Source organism: Sturnus vulgaris, chromosome 26, assembly GCF_052056855.1.
Source record: "Sturnus vulgaris isolate bStuVul1 chromosome 26, bStuVul1.hap1, whole genome shotgun sequence".
Lineage (NCBI taxonomy): Eukaryota > Metazoa > Chordata > Aves > Passeriformes > Sturnidae > Sturnus > Sturnus vulgaris.
The window spans coordinates 1203128-1217993 of NC_142268.1; the positions used below are offsets into that span (position 1 = coordinate 1203128).

Consider the following 14866-nt stretch of genomic DNA (forward strand, 5'->3'; position numbering starts at 1 on the left):
GGCACGCCCTGGAGGGCGCAGGGTGCTGCCCACCCCATCCCGTCACCCTCCCAAACATCCCAAAAGCGGCCTGAGCGAGGGGAAGGAGCTGCGGGGATGTCCCGGCGATGGGAACGTGGGATGGTGGCCACCGGAGAGCCCGGAGGGTGACTGATGCCGGGAGGGTCGGTGCCACAATTCGGAAGGGCGGCAGCAGCAGCTCCGGCACGGCCTGGGACCAGAGCAAATCCCCGGGAATATCGGGAGTGGGGGCGATGCCCCGGGGGTGCCGTGGGCCGGGGGGGCAGCAGGGCCGGGGGGCTGGCGAGGATCTGGCTTCCCAGCCGCTGCATGACACCAAGACTCAAGTCAAGGCTGCCGTTAATCCAGATTTTAATCCGCTTTAAATCCCATTTTTAATCTGTTTAATGCCACCTTTGGGAATTAGGATCCCGTGCTGCCTCTTCTACCCACTGAGCCGTGAGGAGGAAGAGGAAGGAAGGATGCTCTGACACTCCAGATGCTGGGGAGCTCAGAATCTCTGGGGTGTCGGGGGGTCCCCAGCACCGGGATGAGCTGCCCAGGCCTCGACACTCCCGCACGCGCTGCTGTCGGGAGCAGCTCCCGCGCCTCCCCCTCTTCCCACGGGTGTCACATCCCCTGGCGCAGAGTGGGGGGAGCTGTGCGGGACCCCGCGCTCAGCCCGGTCCAGCAGCGCCCTCCTCAGCTCCTGCTCCTCAGCGCCGCCCGCCCGGCGTCCCGCGCCGCTTCCACGCGTGATCCTCTCACCCAGCGTGTCCCCGTCACTCTCCCGTGTCCCTGTCACCCTCCCGTGTCGCCCTCACCCACTGGTGTCCCCGTCACCCTCCCTTGTCCCCGTCACCTACCAGTGTCACTGTCACCCACCAGTGTCCCCATCACCCTCCCGTGTCTCGTCCCTCCCCGGTTCAGGCCGGGGGGCCCCGTGCCCGCCCCACGCGCGTCCCCGGGACCGGCCCACGCGCGCGGGACCCACGGGGACGCGCCCGCCCCGCCCACGCCCCGTCCGCGCGCTCCCATTGGCTGCTTCGTAGCAAGCCCCGCGTTTCCATTGGCTGAGGCCGCCAGTGGGCCCCGCCCCTGGCCCCGCCCCCGCTGTTCCCGGCCCCGCGCGGGACTTGGCAGCGGCCGCGGGCGGGAGGCCCCGACCCGCCGGGAACCGGCACCGGAACCGGGCACTGAGAACCGGGAACCGGCACCGGGAACCGGACACTGAGAGCCGGGAACCGGCACCGGGAACTGGCACTGGAACCGGGCACTGAGAGCCGGGAACCGGCACCGGGAACCGGCAACGGGAACCGGACACTGAGAGCCGGGAATCGGCACCGGGAACCGGGCACTGAGAGCCGGGAACTGAGAACCGGGAACCGGGCACTGAGAGCTGAAAATTGGGCACTGAGAGCTGGGAACCGGCACCGGGAACCGGCACCGGGAACCGGACATCGGACACCAGGACTGGCTCTGGGCATCGAAGATCGAGCACCAGACATCGTCACCGGGCACCGGTAGCAGCTGCGGGGCCCCGCCGGCCAGGGAGAGGCGCCGGGGGAAGCGGGACCCTCCGCCCGGCCCCGCCCCGTCCAGCCCCGTCCCGCCCCGTCCCGTCCCGCCGGGGGCACCGGAGCAGCCCCGGTCCCGGTCCCGGCGCCGCTCTCCCCGAGGCAGGCTGCAGGTAAGGGCCGGTATTCCCGGTACCTCCCGGTACCCCCCAGTTCCTCCCGGTTCTCCCGATGCTTCCCCGGTCCGTGGGGGCGGGGGCGCTCGGTACCGGCCCGTTTCGTGCTTGCACTGCGGGACGCAGCCTCTCGTCCCCCACCCCGGGAATCATCCGTGTGTGTCCCCTAACCCCGGTGTCACCGGGCACCGACAGCCCCCACTCAACCCCCGGGAAAGGAGAGTCTGGGGAGCCGCGAGGGGCGGGAGCTGCGGCGCGGGCAGGGCCCCTGGATGTGCCTCAGCCTTCCCAGGTGGATAAAACACGGGGAAAGGGCGATTTCCCCCCCCGAATTCAGCGACGGGGCTGGAAAGAGCGCTGGCTCCGGTGGTCGCTGGATAACGGGAGCTGGGAGGAGGCACCGGAGCCACCCCCGCGGGGCTGTCACTGCCCCACGTGCCAGGGCAGGCCCGGGTGCCCCATGGCAGCACTTGGCTTCGAGCATCGCCCGTCTCTGCTCCCAGCCCTGCGCTCCAGAGGATGAAATTCCTCGATTCCTGGAAAGACGAATCCCTTTGGAGAGGTCAGATCCATCCCGGGGCAGGAGCTGGGTGTAAAACCTCCCAACTCTGACTAATCTTCCCCTGGAGGGGGAGGGTTTGGGGCCATTTTGGGCCATCCTTCGCTGACCTCAAGCCCAGTATTGGACCCCAGTTGTGCCATGGAGTTTTCCTCTCCCCCCGAGCGACTTTGTCCTCCTGATCCCGGGGCATGTGATGCGCCCTGGCCCCCGCCGCAGCCGGACAGACGGACGGATGGTGGCTTGGCCTCAGTTTCCCTTCTCCCAGCCTCTGTTTTCTACTTCCCCATAAGTCTCCGTCTGCTCCGAGCGAAGGAGAAAGGAAGTTGCTGCCAGAGAGAGCAGCTTGATGGCAGCTGGAGAAAGAAAAGGAGGAAATGGAAGGCGAGACAGATGCTCCAAAATAATCCCCCCTTCCTCCTCCTCCTCCTCCTCCTCCTCTCTGTAAAATAACCCCCTTCCTCGTCCTCTTCCTCTTCCTCTGCCTTTTCTCCATAAAATCCCCCTTTCTTCCTCGTCCACTTTCTCTTCCTCCTCCTCCTCTCCATAAAATAACCCCCCTTCCTCCTCCTCCTCTTCCTTCTCCTTCTCTCCTTAAAATAACCTCAATTCCTCCTCCTCCTCTCCATTTGGCAGCTGCCTCCCCCCTTGGGGCACAGTAATCCCAGGGGGGAATTCCTCGATGCCACAGCAGACCCTCAGCTCAGCCCCCAGGTTCCCCCTGCCCTGTGTTGAGCACCCCTCGATGGGATCCCAGGATCCCATTCCCACGGGAAGCTCTGGCGAGGGTTCCCCACCCGTGCCCGGGGTTGGCACCGCCGGAGCCCCTCGGAAGCTCCGCTCAGCTCCTTGCACAGACACGTCGGAGCTGCCAGGGCGGATCAGCATTCCCAGGCAAAACCAAAACCCGTCTCCTTGCCACGGGAGCATCTGCAGCCGAAGCGAGGGCACCTGCGGGAAGGAGATTTTGGGATGGAGGAGCTCAGATCCCGGTGCCAATGGTGGGGACACGCCAAGAGCTTGGCACCACGGGCACCGGGAGCCAGCGGGGTAAGGCAGAAGGAACCGCTGCCCCGCAGCGTTCCCGGCCCCTCTCCAGCCGCCACGGCCGCGGATTCACCCCGAGAAAGGAGCTTTTCCTCGGGCCAGGTGTTTACTCAGCGGCTTCTTCCTGGCCTCGCCCCGCTGGGCACACACGCGCCCGGGCCGGCATCTCCGGCTGCTCTTTGCACCCATGGCAACCTGCGAGGGCCGGCACGCGTCCTTCCTCCTGCTCCTCCTCCTCGGCTCTCCCGGAGCTGGTAACGAGCCCTGGGAGCTGCGGGGGTCACGGGTGGGGGGTTGGAACGGGCTGGAGCTCTCCAATTACTGCCCGGCGCTCCTGTAATGCAGGAGGGTTTAATTAATTAATAGGAGTTGGAGCACGGGGAAAGCGATGCTGGGGGGATGGAGAGCAGAGCAGCGGGATCCCCTCCACCCGCCTGGCATTTAGCCACGGGCTCGGGAATGCTGGGGTGCAGAGCAGGGATGTTTCCCAAAATAGTGGGAATTGGAGTGGGAGAATGTGGGATGGAGGGAAGTCCAGGGACATCGCGGCTATTCCATGTTTATCCTGTTGGGAAACGATGTTTCCGTGTTGGAGGAAACTTGTAGCGAGACAATCCAAGTTACTGTGACCGCGCTGGGAATGTGGAGGAGGGAGAGGAGGAGGAAGAGGAGGCAGAGGTGCCTCTGCTCTGAGCTGGAGCTTTGTGGAGCCTCCCCCTCTGTGCTGCTCCATGAATTATTTAGGTGCTTTTCCTTTCCTGCATGAAATATTCACCCGCTGCCAGGGGAACTGGGGGGGCCTGGGGGGCCGAGCCCACGGAGCCGCTGGTGGGAAGCGGGTGGAAGGGACAGGCAGGGAGAGGGGTCTTTGGGACAGGTAAAAATGATAACTGGGATGATGTCACTGCTGGGTTTGGCCCCTCTTCATAAAGGAGCTCTGCTGTGGTGCCACCCATGCCAGGTGACCACAGGGTGACAGGGTCTTGTCCTCCCCCCTCAGACAGGAGCTTTCATTGATGCTTGTGCCCCTGGTGGTGTGGGAGGGTTTTTGGGTTTTTTTGGGGAAATCAGGTCAGAGCTGAGTGTTGGGAGAGGTGCAAGCCCAGTGGGGCAAACGCCAAACCGGAGATGGGCACGGCACGTGTCTGTCCCCAGGGGACCACGTCTGTCCCCTCCAGGACACCTCAGCCCTCACACCACTGCTCAGGGCTGCAAGACTTCCTCAAAAACCTCCAAAAGGGGTGGAAACCCTCCAAGGAAGGGCTGTACCTGTCCCCAAAACCAGGGTTGGGACCACAGCCCTGCCACACTCTTCCGGAGCAGGGAGGCACTTGGTGACAGCGGCGCTCGGCTGCTCCATTTCGGAAGGAGAAGCTGTTTTTTTTAGGGCGTTTTCATTAAAAAGAAGGGGGTGGGGGGGGAGCCCAAACCCTGAACTGGGCTGGAAACTTCAGCGACAGGAAGGAAGTGAAGTGGGTTATTTTCGGGCTCCAGTTGGCTGCTCGGGGCAAGGCTCGACTCTTCCGTGCACTGATAGCAGCCCCTCGTGAACAATGGGGTCGTGGGGCCCTTCCCAGCAGGAAAAAGGCTCATTCCGGTGAAATCTCCTGCTGCTGCTGAGTCAGCAGGTCCTGCCGGGCCGGGTGTGGTGTGGAGGGTCCGGGGGAACCGTCCTGGTGCAGCGGGAGCCAGCAGGAGGTGAGCCTGGGTTTCCTTGGGGCTTGCAGGGAGCAGCCTGTAAAACCATCCCTGGGCACTGGAGAGGGAGCTGGTTGGAATTTTGGGATGTCCATCCCCACCTACATCACTTTTGGGATCCCTAGACCCCCCCATAATGCTTCGTGCCTCAGTTTCCCCCCGGAGTGATGCTCCAGGCAGGGAGAGCAGTGAGCAGCCGGGAGTTTTTGATGCAGGGAGCAGAGCGAGCAGAGCAGAGGGCTGATCCATTATTCCAGCTGGCATTTGGGAGCCGTGGGCAGCTCGCAGGACTTGGCACTTCCTATTTTTCATGCTCTCTGGAGGTGGAGTCTGCACTGGCTTTATGTCTGTGGTCACCCAAGGCAGAGCTGGGGTGTGGGAATTCCTATTTATCCAGGCACCGTTCCCAGGGCACCCCACAGCCCTGCGGGGGGAAATTCCAGGCTGTCAACACCACGGCAAAGCCCTGCTCCTTCCGGACAGGATTCCTGGCACGGCTCAAGTGAGGCCTCCCCTCTCAGCCAGGGCAGAGCAGACGGAGCTGCCTCTGCCCATCCTGCCCTTCCCTCCCTCCGGGCAGCTCCTCTGGATGCAGCCACGGGAATTCCACCAGCCTGACCCAGGAGCTGCTGTCACCAAGCTCTGCGTTGTCATTTTCGTCTTATTAAGTGTGAGAGGCTCAGCTCGAGGCTCAAGCTGACAAAAATCAATGTTTTCCCATTGTAGGAAATGCTTCCAATGCTCTGTGTTTTTCCTGAGGGCTGTAAATTACCCTGCAGGCTCCGTTTCTGCTCCCGGAATTCTCATCCCCACGGAGCCCTGGCTGCCCTTGGGTTTGGGAGCAGATGGGAGATGCTCAGGGAGCTGGGGCTCAGCACCTTCCACTGGCCCAGGCTTATCCAAGCCCTGCCCAGCCTGGCTTGGACATTCCAGGGATCCAGGGGCAGCCACAGCCACTCTGGGCACCCTGTGCCAGGGCCTCAGCTCCCTGTCAGGGAAAAATTCCTTCCTAACATCAAATCTAAACCCGTTCCCTATCCGTGAGCAATTTATCCCCATCCATCCCTCAGCTGAAATCTCCTCTCCCCTCCCTGGGGATTCATTCACAGGCTGATCCCCTCCCCTCCTGCCCTGCCAGCCTGTCCATGCCATGTGCAGCTCCTGCATCAGCAGCTCCCAGCCCTGCCCATCCATCCCGGTTGTTTTCCTGCTGTTCTCCCCTCCCTGTGATTTGTGGCTCTGCGGTTTCCCAGGCCAGGATGCATCTCCAGGGTCGGGTTTTAATCGTTCACAGCAGGGTTGAAAGCCGTGCTCTGCCCGAGGTGATGGATTTGGTCCTGCCGGGATGTGGGAGCTGGGCTGTAGGTGAGGTTCCTGTCTGGGTGAATTATTCACTCCACAGGAGGCCGGGGCAGCAGCAGAACAAGCCCGAGCTTGTGTGGGTGTTGCAGGGTGAGCAGTGCCAGGGAAAAGGGCTCCCACGCCAGTGCTGGGTGCTGCAAACCGGCTGTGCCACTCCAGCCATGGCCAGCACCGGCGTGGATGTGGCACATGGCATCGGGGGGGGTGACTCAGCTGTCACCTGGGCTGTCCCCAGCTCACCCTGCAGGAAATGAGTCAAGTTTTAAGGAAGGAAAAAATGTTAAAAGGATGGGGTAAGAGTCCTTCCTGTGCCGGGAGGAGGGAGGCTCGGGCACAGAGGGACACCGGGATGGAGGGACACGGGAGGTGCTCAGGTAGGGACACCTCGCTCTCTGCAACCTCTCCACAGAGTTTGGGAAAAGGAAGGTGGGGACACCCTGTAACTGATCCCACCAACCAAACCTCATGCTCTCACCTGCCCTGGCACCCAGGAGCTCCCTCAGTCTTGCCATTGCCTGGAGATGCTTTTTCTCCTGCTAAAAATGTGCATGGGGAGGTGAGGAATCACAGAATCCTGGAATGGTTTGGGTGGGAAGGGACCTTAAAGCTCATCCAGCCCCACCCCCTGCCATGGCCAGGGACACTCCACCAGCCCAGGTGAGATGGGGATGGCTGCAGAGCAGACACTGATCCGTGTGTGCCTCTTCCCCCGCAGAGATGGACACCTTCAGCACCAAGAACTTGGCCCTGCAGGCCCAGAAGAAGCTCCTGAGCAAAATGGCCACCAAGACCATCGCCAACGCCTTCATCGACGACACCAGCAGCGAGATCCTGGACGAGCTGTACCGGGCCACCAAGGAATACACCCACAACCGCAAAGAGGCGCAGAAAATCATCAAAAACCTCATCAAGATCGTGATGAAGCTGGGGGTTCTCTACCGCAACGGGCAGTTCAGCCCCGAGGAGCTGCTTGTCATGGAGAGGTTCCGTAAGAAAGTTCACACCCTGGCCATGACGGCCGTCAGCTTCCACCAGATTGACTTCACCTTCGACCGCAGGGTCATGGCCAGCGTGCTGACCGAGTGCCGGGACCTGCTGCACCAGGCTGTCAACGGGCACCTGACGGCCAAGTCCCACTCGCGCATCAACCACGTCTTCAACCACTTTGCGGACTACGAGTTCCTGTCGGCGCTGTACGGCCCGGCCGAGCCCTACCGCACCCACCTCAAGAGGATCTGCGAGGGGGTCAATAAGATGCTGGAGGAGGAAAACATCTAAGGGTGGCCCAGAGGGGCTCGGGCAGCTGGACTCTGCCTCCTGTGAGGCCGAGGTTGTGATGTCTGCTTTGAGCTTTTCACCGGGCTCGCCGTTCCCTCCTCCCCCTCTGCAGTGCTCACTTGTGTTCTCCTCATTTCTCCGAGAGACTGAACCTCCTGACTTTGTCTCCCCGCCCTGCCCAGGGTCTGCAAACCCCTCCCTGAGCTCACCAGGGGATCCTGGGCCCCTCTGTACAGTTTGATTTCCTTTGCCCACCAAGTGCCTTTAGCTCAGAGTCCAAGGGTTTGGACTCTGCCTTGAACTCTGTTGTAACCTCTGGCGGGAAACTGAACCAAAGACTCGTGGTGTGAAGCACCTCTGAGGTGTCTCTGAGCAGCTGGGATGTTGTTGGGGTGGAAGTTCTGAGACTCCCTAACTGGAGCATTGTGGAACTCCGTGGATTTCTCCCAGCGGCTCCACAACGTGGTGGGAGCAAATCACGGTCCAGACTTGTGCTGCCTCAGGCAGGAATCTGCTGCTGCGTGGGCTTTAGCGTCCAAAGACAAGTCCTGAGACCAGGAGGATCCCTCCTCACCTGGAGGAGGCTGGGAGGGAGCTGGGGGGGAGCTGCTCCTACCCTGGATCCCAGCAACTCTCCCAACCCACAACTCCCCCAGCCTCCAGCAGCTCTGCCTCCTGGCAGCTCCAGCGCTGTCCCTGGTGGTGATCCAAAGCTCCTCTGGGATCTCATCCCTTTTCCATGCCCCTGACTGAGTGATGTTCGTTTTTAGCAAACTCTGTAGCCCTGATGAGTTATTTAAATAAACTCACCCGTGTGGCCTGGGAGCTCCGTGAGGTTGTTCCAGCAGTGGTGACAGGGACAAAATGAGCCCTGGGCACAGCTGGGTTTGCTGTCCCCCAGGTGCTGGTGGCTCTCTGTGACCTGGGGCTTGTGCTTTCTGTCCCCTGGCATTGCTGCTGGCTGTGCTGTCCCTGCTCAATGCCCCAGCACCTCTTGGACTTGCATGGACAGGGGGAAATGGCTTCCAGAGGGCAGGGAGGGATGGGATTTCGGGAAGGAATTCCTTCTTGTGAGGGTGGGAGATCCTGGTACAGGGTGCCCCATCCCTGGAAGTGTCCAAAGCCAGGCTGGACACTGGGGGTTGGAGCAATCTGGGACAGTGGAAGGTGTCCCTGCCCATGCAAGAGTGGGGCTGGATGAGCTTTAAAGCTTTTCCAAACCCCAACCATTCCTTGATTTTGTGAGATCCTGCTTCCAGCAGACACCCACACTCCTCTGGGCGCTCCTCTGCACCTCCACACCCCCTCCCTGCTGAGGAGGAGCCCAAAAGCAGAGCTCTGGGAGCAGGGGGGGCTCTGGCAGGGATGCTCCAGCTGCTCCCAGCACGGGCCCTGAGCACTGGAAATTGCCCTTTTAGCATCCAAAACACCACAGAGTCTTCTCTGGCCTTATCTCTGTGACCTTCTTGTGCCTCCTGTTCCCTGGATGACTCCAGGCACGGGCGGCTGCTCCTGCTCCTGCTCCCTTCCCACCACTGGCACTGATAACTCTCAGCCATAGAAGATGAAATAAAAGGCACAAAGGTCTCATCTCTGCCATTTCACAGGCCTGGCTGCAGCTGTCAGGGATCACTGTGTGACACAGCTTGGGGTGGGGGCAAAGCCCATTCACAAGGGGGTGTGGAGAACACCAGGAGCCCACCTCAGGAGGGCAGGGGCCCTTTGAGAACAACTCCTGTCCCCCTTGGGCTGCTGTGTTCCTGTCAGGAGCGTGCTGGATGTGGTGGGATGGGGCTGAGGGATGCCCAGCCAGAAATTCTTCACTGTTCCCAAGGTGTGTGTCCATGTCAGCTCCAAGACCCCCCTGAACCCTCTGCAGCCCCCAAATTCCCGTGGGACACCTCAGCTCCTCCTGGTCAAGCAGCAACAAAGGAGCTGGAGAAGGGAGGAGGGACAGAGTAGAGCAGCTTCAGGCCAGGGCATGATGCTTTATTTCTTTATTTGTGCTGTATTTACACAGGAAAGGAATTGCACATTCCCTGTTATTACTCTGGTTAAGAAAAAAAATCACTTTTCTGTAGGTATAAAATAGTCCCGTGGTTGTGCTGAGACGTGGAAGTGTTGCCTGGATTGATTCCTGATTGTGTCAGAATAAGCTGCTCTGCCTTCCCCCATCCGAGGTATCCCAGCCCAGCCCTGGATCCACCCCAGCCACACACTGGCCATGGAATCAGAGCTTTGGCCAACCCCCTTCCCCCGAATTAATGATTTCCTCCTGCTGCTGGAGAGACAAATCCCATCTCCCCTCCAGAGACTACAGAGTTAACAAGTTCCCTTTAGCAAGCCCAGCTTAAGTCCAGCCACTTATCTCCCTGCACTGCTCCTCCAGCCAGGCAGATAAGGAGCCCCTGAGCAGGGAGCTCTGCCCTGCTCAGCCGAGCACGAAGGGGCACAGGGGGCTCAGGAGCCTCCTGGGGGTTTTCCAGCTCAAAGCTCAGTGCTACTCTGACACAAGGCAGAACAAACCTGTCCTCACACCTCCAAGACCCACTCACGTTGGTCCCCCGGCACATTTCAGTATGGAAAACATAAAAGGTTCGGCCAACCAAAAGAAAAACCCTGCAGGTGACCAGGAAATCCTTCAGTGCCATGCTGGCCTGGCCAAGCCCCCTGCCCAGGGTTGGCCTCAGGGTCACAGCTCGTCCCGGGGGGTTTTTGCTGCAATCACGAGTTTGGAAAGCTCGAAACGGAACTTGCCTTCCCTGTGAGACACTGCAGAGAGACAGAGAGAAAAGCCCAGGATCAGCAGATGGAAAAGCAGCAACAAAAGAGCCCTGCTGGGCCTTTTCCAGGGTGTCAGGCACTGCTCTTCCCATCCTGCACATGCCAGGCTGGGGGAGAACTCCCCCCTCATCCTCGGAATTTAACTGGGATGAGACCCACAAAATCCAATGGATTGAGGGCACTGTACCCCCAGCTCCATGGCACTGTCACCACTGTCTGAGTTTACTCTGGTCTCTGGCCTGTCCCCCAGCCCAGCCCCTCTCTCACAGCTCCCTCAGGCACAGACCTGTTGTTTCAGTGATCTCAAACTCTTCCTGTTTCAAGGGGATGTCGCTCAGGGCACCCGCAGCAGCCTGAGACTGTAACAGGAAGGAAGGAGGTGTAAGAGGCTGAGGCAATTCAAACCAACCAAACAACAGCACACTGAAAATGAACGAGTTCCTGATTTGTGTGCACTGAAAGAATTAAGTGCACAAAGGATATCTGAAGGAAAATCTCTGGCTGTTTTTCTATCTCCTGTTAAACCACAGAATCGTGTCCTTGGGGTGAGTGAAAGCCTCACCCCTGGAAACTGGGAAATGGAAGAATGAGCCAGACAAAAACACCAGGAGAGGTTTGATTTGCTTTGTCACATGCAATTTGTTGAGGCAATCCAAGACTCCCTTTGTGTCCCGGTGCCTTTGGAGCCCCCTCCCAGCAAATCCCAGTGCCTGAGAGGGCAGGAACACAATGGAGCAAGGCTCAGGCTGCCCACCTGCAGCCCCTCTCCTGCCTGCCACCAGCCTCTAATTAGGGACACGATGGAGCACATTTTATGGCACAGATGTCTAATAAATGTTTTCCATGTCTAATTCATGTTTTATAGCAGCCTCCCACACTCCTGCTTCCCCGGGCTCAGCTGGGACTTACATAAGCCATGGCATACTCGATCTTGGCTCCTTTCACTTCAGCTTTAAACTGGGTAAAGAAGAGATAAGACTTCCCTTGGGGCCTGAAAGAAGAAAGCAGAGCCTTTGTCAGCAGCACAGAGGGCGGAGGTGCAGAGGAGTGAAGGATTCTTGACTTCCTCCCTCCCCCCACAGCCACCTCTGGATCTCCTGGAGCTTTTGTGCAGGAATGGGGGAGAGGGGAACACAGAATTCATAAACCAACATCTGCACCAAAAGCCCCCAGCACCACAGCAACCCTGGGAGAGGAAAACCCTCCCTGCAAGATGCAAATCCACGCAGGAAGCAGAGTCCTTGTCCCTGCCCCACGGCCACCCCCGCGGTGCCTTTGCTCAGCACACACCTCCAGATGGAGCAGGAGAAGAGCCCGCTGTCCTCGCTCACTCCGACGTTCATCTGCCATTGCTGCACGGGGAACACCCGCAGTCAACGCGGGGAAAACCCTCCCAGGCCAATCCCTCCCTTCCAGCTGCACCAGGAGCTTCAAAATATCCCAACCCCACCCCCCAGCAGTCGCTGGTGGCTCCCAGTGCTCCCTCCTGGCCACAGTTACCACTGTGCTCTCACACAAAACAGTCACGAGTCTCTTTGGCTTTTAGGATGAGGGAAAGGAGCTGATTCCAACAGGAATTCCCGGGGCTTGCCCAGCTCACCTCGTTTGTGCCACCCTGGGCTGAGTAGGTGAAGGAGCAGCTGTAATCCCCCTGCCAGGAGAGAGGAACAGGAGCAGCCTCACTTTAGCACGAGCTTTTCTTCCACACAATCCAGGAAATTCTGAGCTTGGAAAAACCCTCCAAGACCATCAAGTCCAACAGTGTGCCAGCACTGCCAAGGCCACCACTGACCCCTGTGACCAGGTGCCACATCCACGTGGATTAAATCCCTCCAGGGATGGAGACTCCACCAGTGCCACTGTGCCAGCGCCTGACCTCCCTTTTCATGAAGAATTTCCTCCAATATCCAGCCTAAACCTCCCCTGGCACCACCTGAAGCCATTTCCTCCTGCCTGGAGCGCTCTTGGATGTCTACTTGCTACAGAGACTGTCCCACCTTGGGGACCTGCTTTCCTTGGCGATCCTATTCTGTTGGAGAACCCTCCCTGGGGACTCCTTCCCCTCGAGGACCCCCTTTTCTGTGAAGGCTCCCTCCCTCCTTGAGTACCCCCATTCTCCCTGGGATCTCCTGCCTTAGAGCCCCCCACTTTGGGACCCCTCTTGCCTTGGAGACCCTCGTTCCCCCTGGGACCCCCCTGCCTTTGTCACCCCCTTTGGGGACCCTTCTCTCCCTGGGGATCCCCTCCACCCGCTCGCCCCGCCCTCCCTCGCGTTCAGCCAATCACCACAGCAGGAGATATGAGTGACGTGAGACGCAGCCAATCAGCGAGTGGCGCGTACCCTCTCCCCTCCCGCTCCCTCCCTCCCGGCCGCTCACCAGGCTCCGGGAGAAGGAGTGAACCTCCCCGCCGGGCCTCACGTCGAACTCGGCCGTGCTCGAGGTCGCTCCCGGGGCCGTGCCCGGTTCCGCGGCCGCCCGGGCCGCCAGGCACAGCAGGGCCGCAGGCACCAGCGCGGCCCACGCGCACGGGCAGCTCCTCCCGCTGGGCGCCGCCATCTTGGAAAGGAAGCGCGGGCTATGGCGGCCGGCAGGGGTCAGCGCGGCGGCGGCACGGCGGCCATGTTGGGTGTGGGCAGGAGCCCGGGCGGGCCCGCGGAGGGACAGGAGGACGTGGGGACATCAAGGGACAACAGGGCAGGAGGCTGAGGGACAGAGAGACGAGGGCACAGGGAACCGCGGGGACAAGAAGCTCTGTGGTCAGGATCCAGTAGCGATCTTTGCACTTGCCCATCTGGGCCGTGTTGTAGCCCACGAGCAGCATGGCGTGCCTCAGTTTCTGCTGGCCACATGGGCAAGTGAAGATGCCTGAGGGGAGCAGAGCCGGGGCGAGCTGAGGGCTGGGCCTGGTCCCATTTCCAGGCGGTGGTACCGAGTCCCTGAGGGTGAGGGCTCCAGAAGGGCTCAGTAGCCCAGGCCTGCAGAGGTGGCCCTGCCTCAGTTCACCCGCAAAAAGGAGTCACTGCCTGAGTTGTAGAATTGGAAATTCCAGCTGCAGCCAGGGGCTGGGAGCAGGAAAATCCTGGATGAGAGGGGAGGGGAGACACAGAAATCTGTGCCAGCTCCGAGAGGGGCTGGAGGAAGGAGCAGGGACAGGAGATTTTTCTGCAGAGGCCAAGCCTGAAGCCATCCCTGTGTCCAGCACGGAGCCTGGATGCCTGCGATTTCACCAAAATCCCTCCGAGAGGATTCTCCAAGATCAATTTACACCCTTCGGGCAGCACAGACACACCCAGAGCCCAGCCCTGCCCTGTGCCTTCCTTGGACACCTCACTCCTCCTTTGGGGGACCCTGGGATTTGTTACTCAGTTATTCTGGGGGTGCTGCCTGCATGGCCCAGGATAGAGATCAAATGCCTGAGACCCCCCCAAGCACCCAGAATTTCCACTGACGTGACTTTCCCAGAGCCAGAGCTGTCCTTGCACCTTTATCCCACCCACTTTGGGAATGGAGATGCCGGGAAGTTTTCCATTCGAGCATCTTTCAGGGCAAGGAGTGACTTTTCTGAGCTAATTCTGTAGCTTGAGGAGTGATTTTGTTTTAAAAATAAGTCCTCAAGAACATCTGTTCTCCCTCCACACCATCCACCTAAAAATAAAGCCCCACAGGGTGGCTTTTAGGAGAGAAATGCTTCCCAAGCCACTCTCAAGCCCCAAATTCTTGAGGAAGAGTCGTTTTTTTGCCTGGTTTCCCCAGCACCTGCTGCTTCCTCTGTCATTACCGCTCACTCAGGAAATTAGCTCAGCTTCATCCTCCAGCTGCAAATCCTCCACCCAGAGCCACCCTGCTCCCTGTTCCCATCACCTTTCCCGCGGGACAGCGGGGTGGGGCCTCCCACATCATTTGTGTTTCAATCCCCCACAGAGCCTGTTCCATATGGAACAGCTCCGGCTCCCCGGAGAGTTCCCAGCTCAGTCCTCTCGGGATTCCCAATCCCCAAAAGAAGACGACCAATCCCTTTTTATGGTGCCAAACAATCCTGCAGCAAGCTGAGGGATCAGAGGAGCAGACAGATCCGCAAACTCTTCTAGACAAGAGTTGATTTAAGACATTTTAAGAAACACTTGACTTTTCGGGGATAGGAAAAAAGCAGTTTAAATTAAGCCTAAAAATTAAATTAGGGGAAGCACAGAAACAAACCCTGCAAAAATAAAAGCTTCTTACCACCCAGAAGTACCCATCCACCTGTGAGGGTACAGGGACAGAGGGTGCAGCTTTGCTGGCTGCAGGATTCTCTTACAGACACAGCTCAGAGGTGCAACTTTCTCCACCTGTCCCTCCTCCATCCCTCTGACCTCAAAACTCACACCTGAGGTGCTTTGTAGCAGCTAAACCACAGCTGCAATAATTGTGACAATTATTTGGGCACAGAGACAAGAAGAGGGG

General features: G+C 59.5%; 2 protein-coding genes across 6 annotated transcripts; one reads left to right on the forward strand and one right to left on the reverse strand.

Moving 5' to 3' along the window:
* Window positions 1–1128: 1128 nt before the first annotated feature.
* Window positions 1129–8462, forward strand: TIPE1 (TNF alpha induced protein 8 like 1). Of its 5 annotated transcripts, none has more exons than XM_014887206.2 (2): window positions 1129–1690; window positions 7075–8462. In XM_014887206.2, exon 2 carries the CDS (start codon window positions 7077–7079, stop codon window positions 7635–7637), a length of 561 nt encoding a protein of 186 aa, XP_014742692.1. In that variant the 5' UTR covers window positions 1129–1690; window positions 7075–7076; the 3' UTR covers window positions 7638–8462. The 5 variants fall into 5 exon arrangements, with proteins under 5 accessions (XP_014742692.1, XP_088035269.1, XP_088035268.1 ...); XM_088179143.1 differs by lacking the exon at window positions 1129–1690 and adding an exon at window positions 2139–2255; XM_088179142.1 differs by lacking the exon at window positions 1129–1690 and adding an exon at window positions 2262–3553.
* A 1157-nt stretch (window positions 8463–9619) lies between these two features.
* Window positions 9620–13007, reverse strand: MYDGF (myeloid derived growth factor). Its single transcript, XM_014887207.2, has 6 exons — window positions 12800–13007; window positions 12022–12072; window positions 11712–11773; window positions 11331–11412; window positions 10708–10780; window positions 9620–10409 (listed from the first exon to the last, which is right to left on the reverse strand). Exons 1-6 carry the CDS (start codon window positions 12977–12979, stop codon window positions 10330–10332), a joined length of 528 nt encoding a protein of 175 aa, XP_014742693.2. The 5' UTR covers window positions 12980–13007; the 3' UTR covers window positions 9620–10329.
* Between the last annotated feature and the right edge of the window lie 1859 nt (window positions 13008–14866).

Coding starts and splice junctions, on each gene's coding strand:
- TIPE1 (XM_088179142.1), top strand. CDS start 3,487: ATGGCAACCTGCGAGGGCCGGCACGCGTCCTTCCTCCTGCTCCTCCTC. Junction 3,554..7,074: donor CCTCGGCTCTCCCGGAGCTG/GTAACGAGCCCT, acceptor CTTCCCCCGCAG/AGATGGACACCTTCAGCACC.
- MYDGF (XM_014887207.2), bottom strand. CDS start 12,979: ATGGCGGCGCCCAGCGGGAGGAGCTGCCCGTGCGCGTGGGCCGCGCTG. Junction 10,781..11,330: donor TCGAGTATGCCATGGCTTAT/GTAAGTCCCAGC, acceptor TTCCTGTTACAG/TCTCAGGCTGCTGCGGGTGC. Junction 10,410..10,707: donor TGAGATCACTGAAACAACAG/GTCTGTGCCTGA, acceptor GTCTCTCTGCAG/TGTCTCACAGGGAAGGCAAG.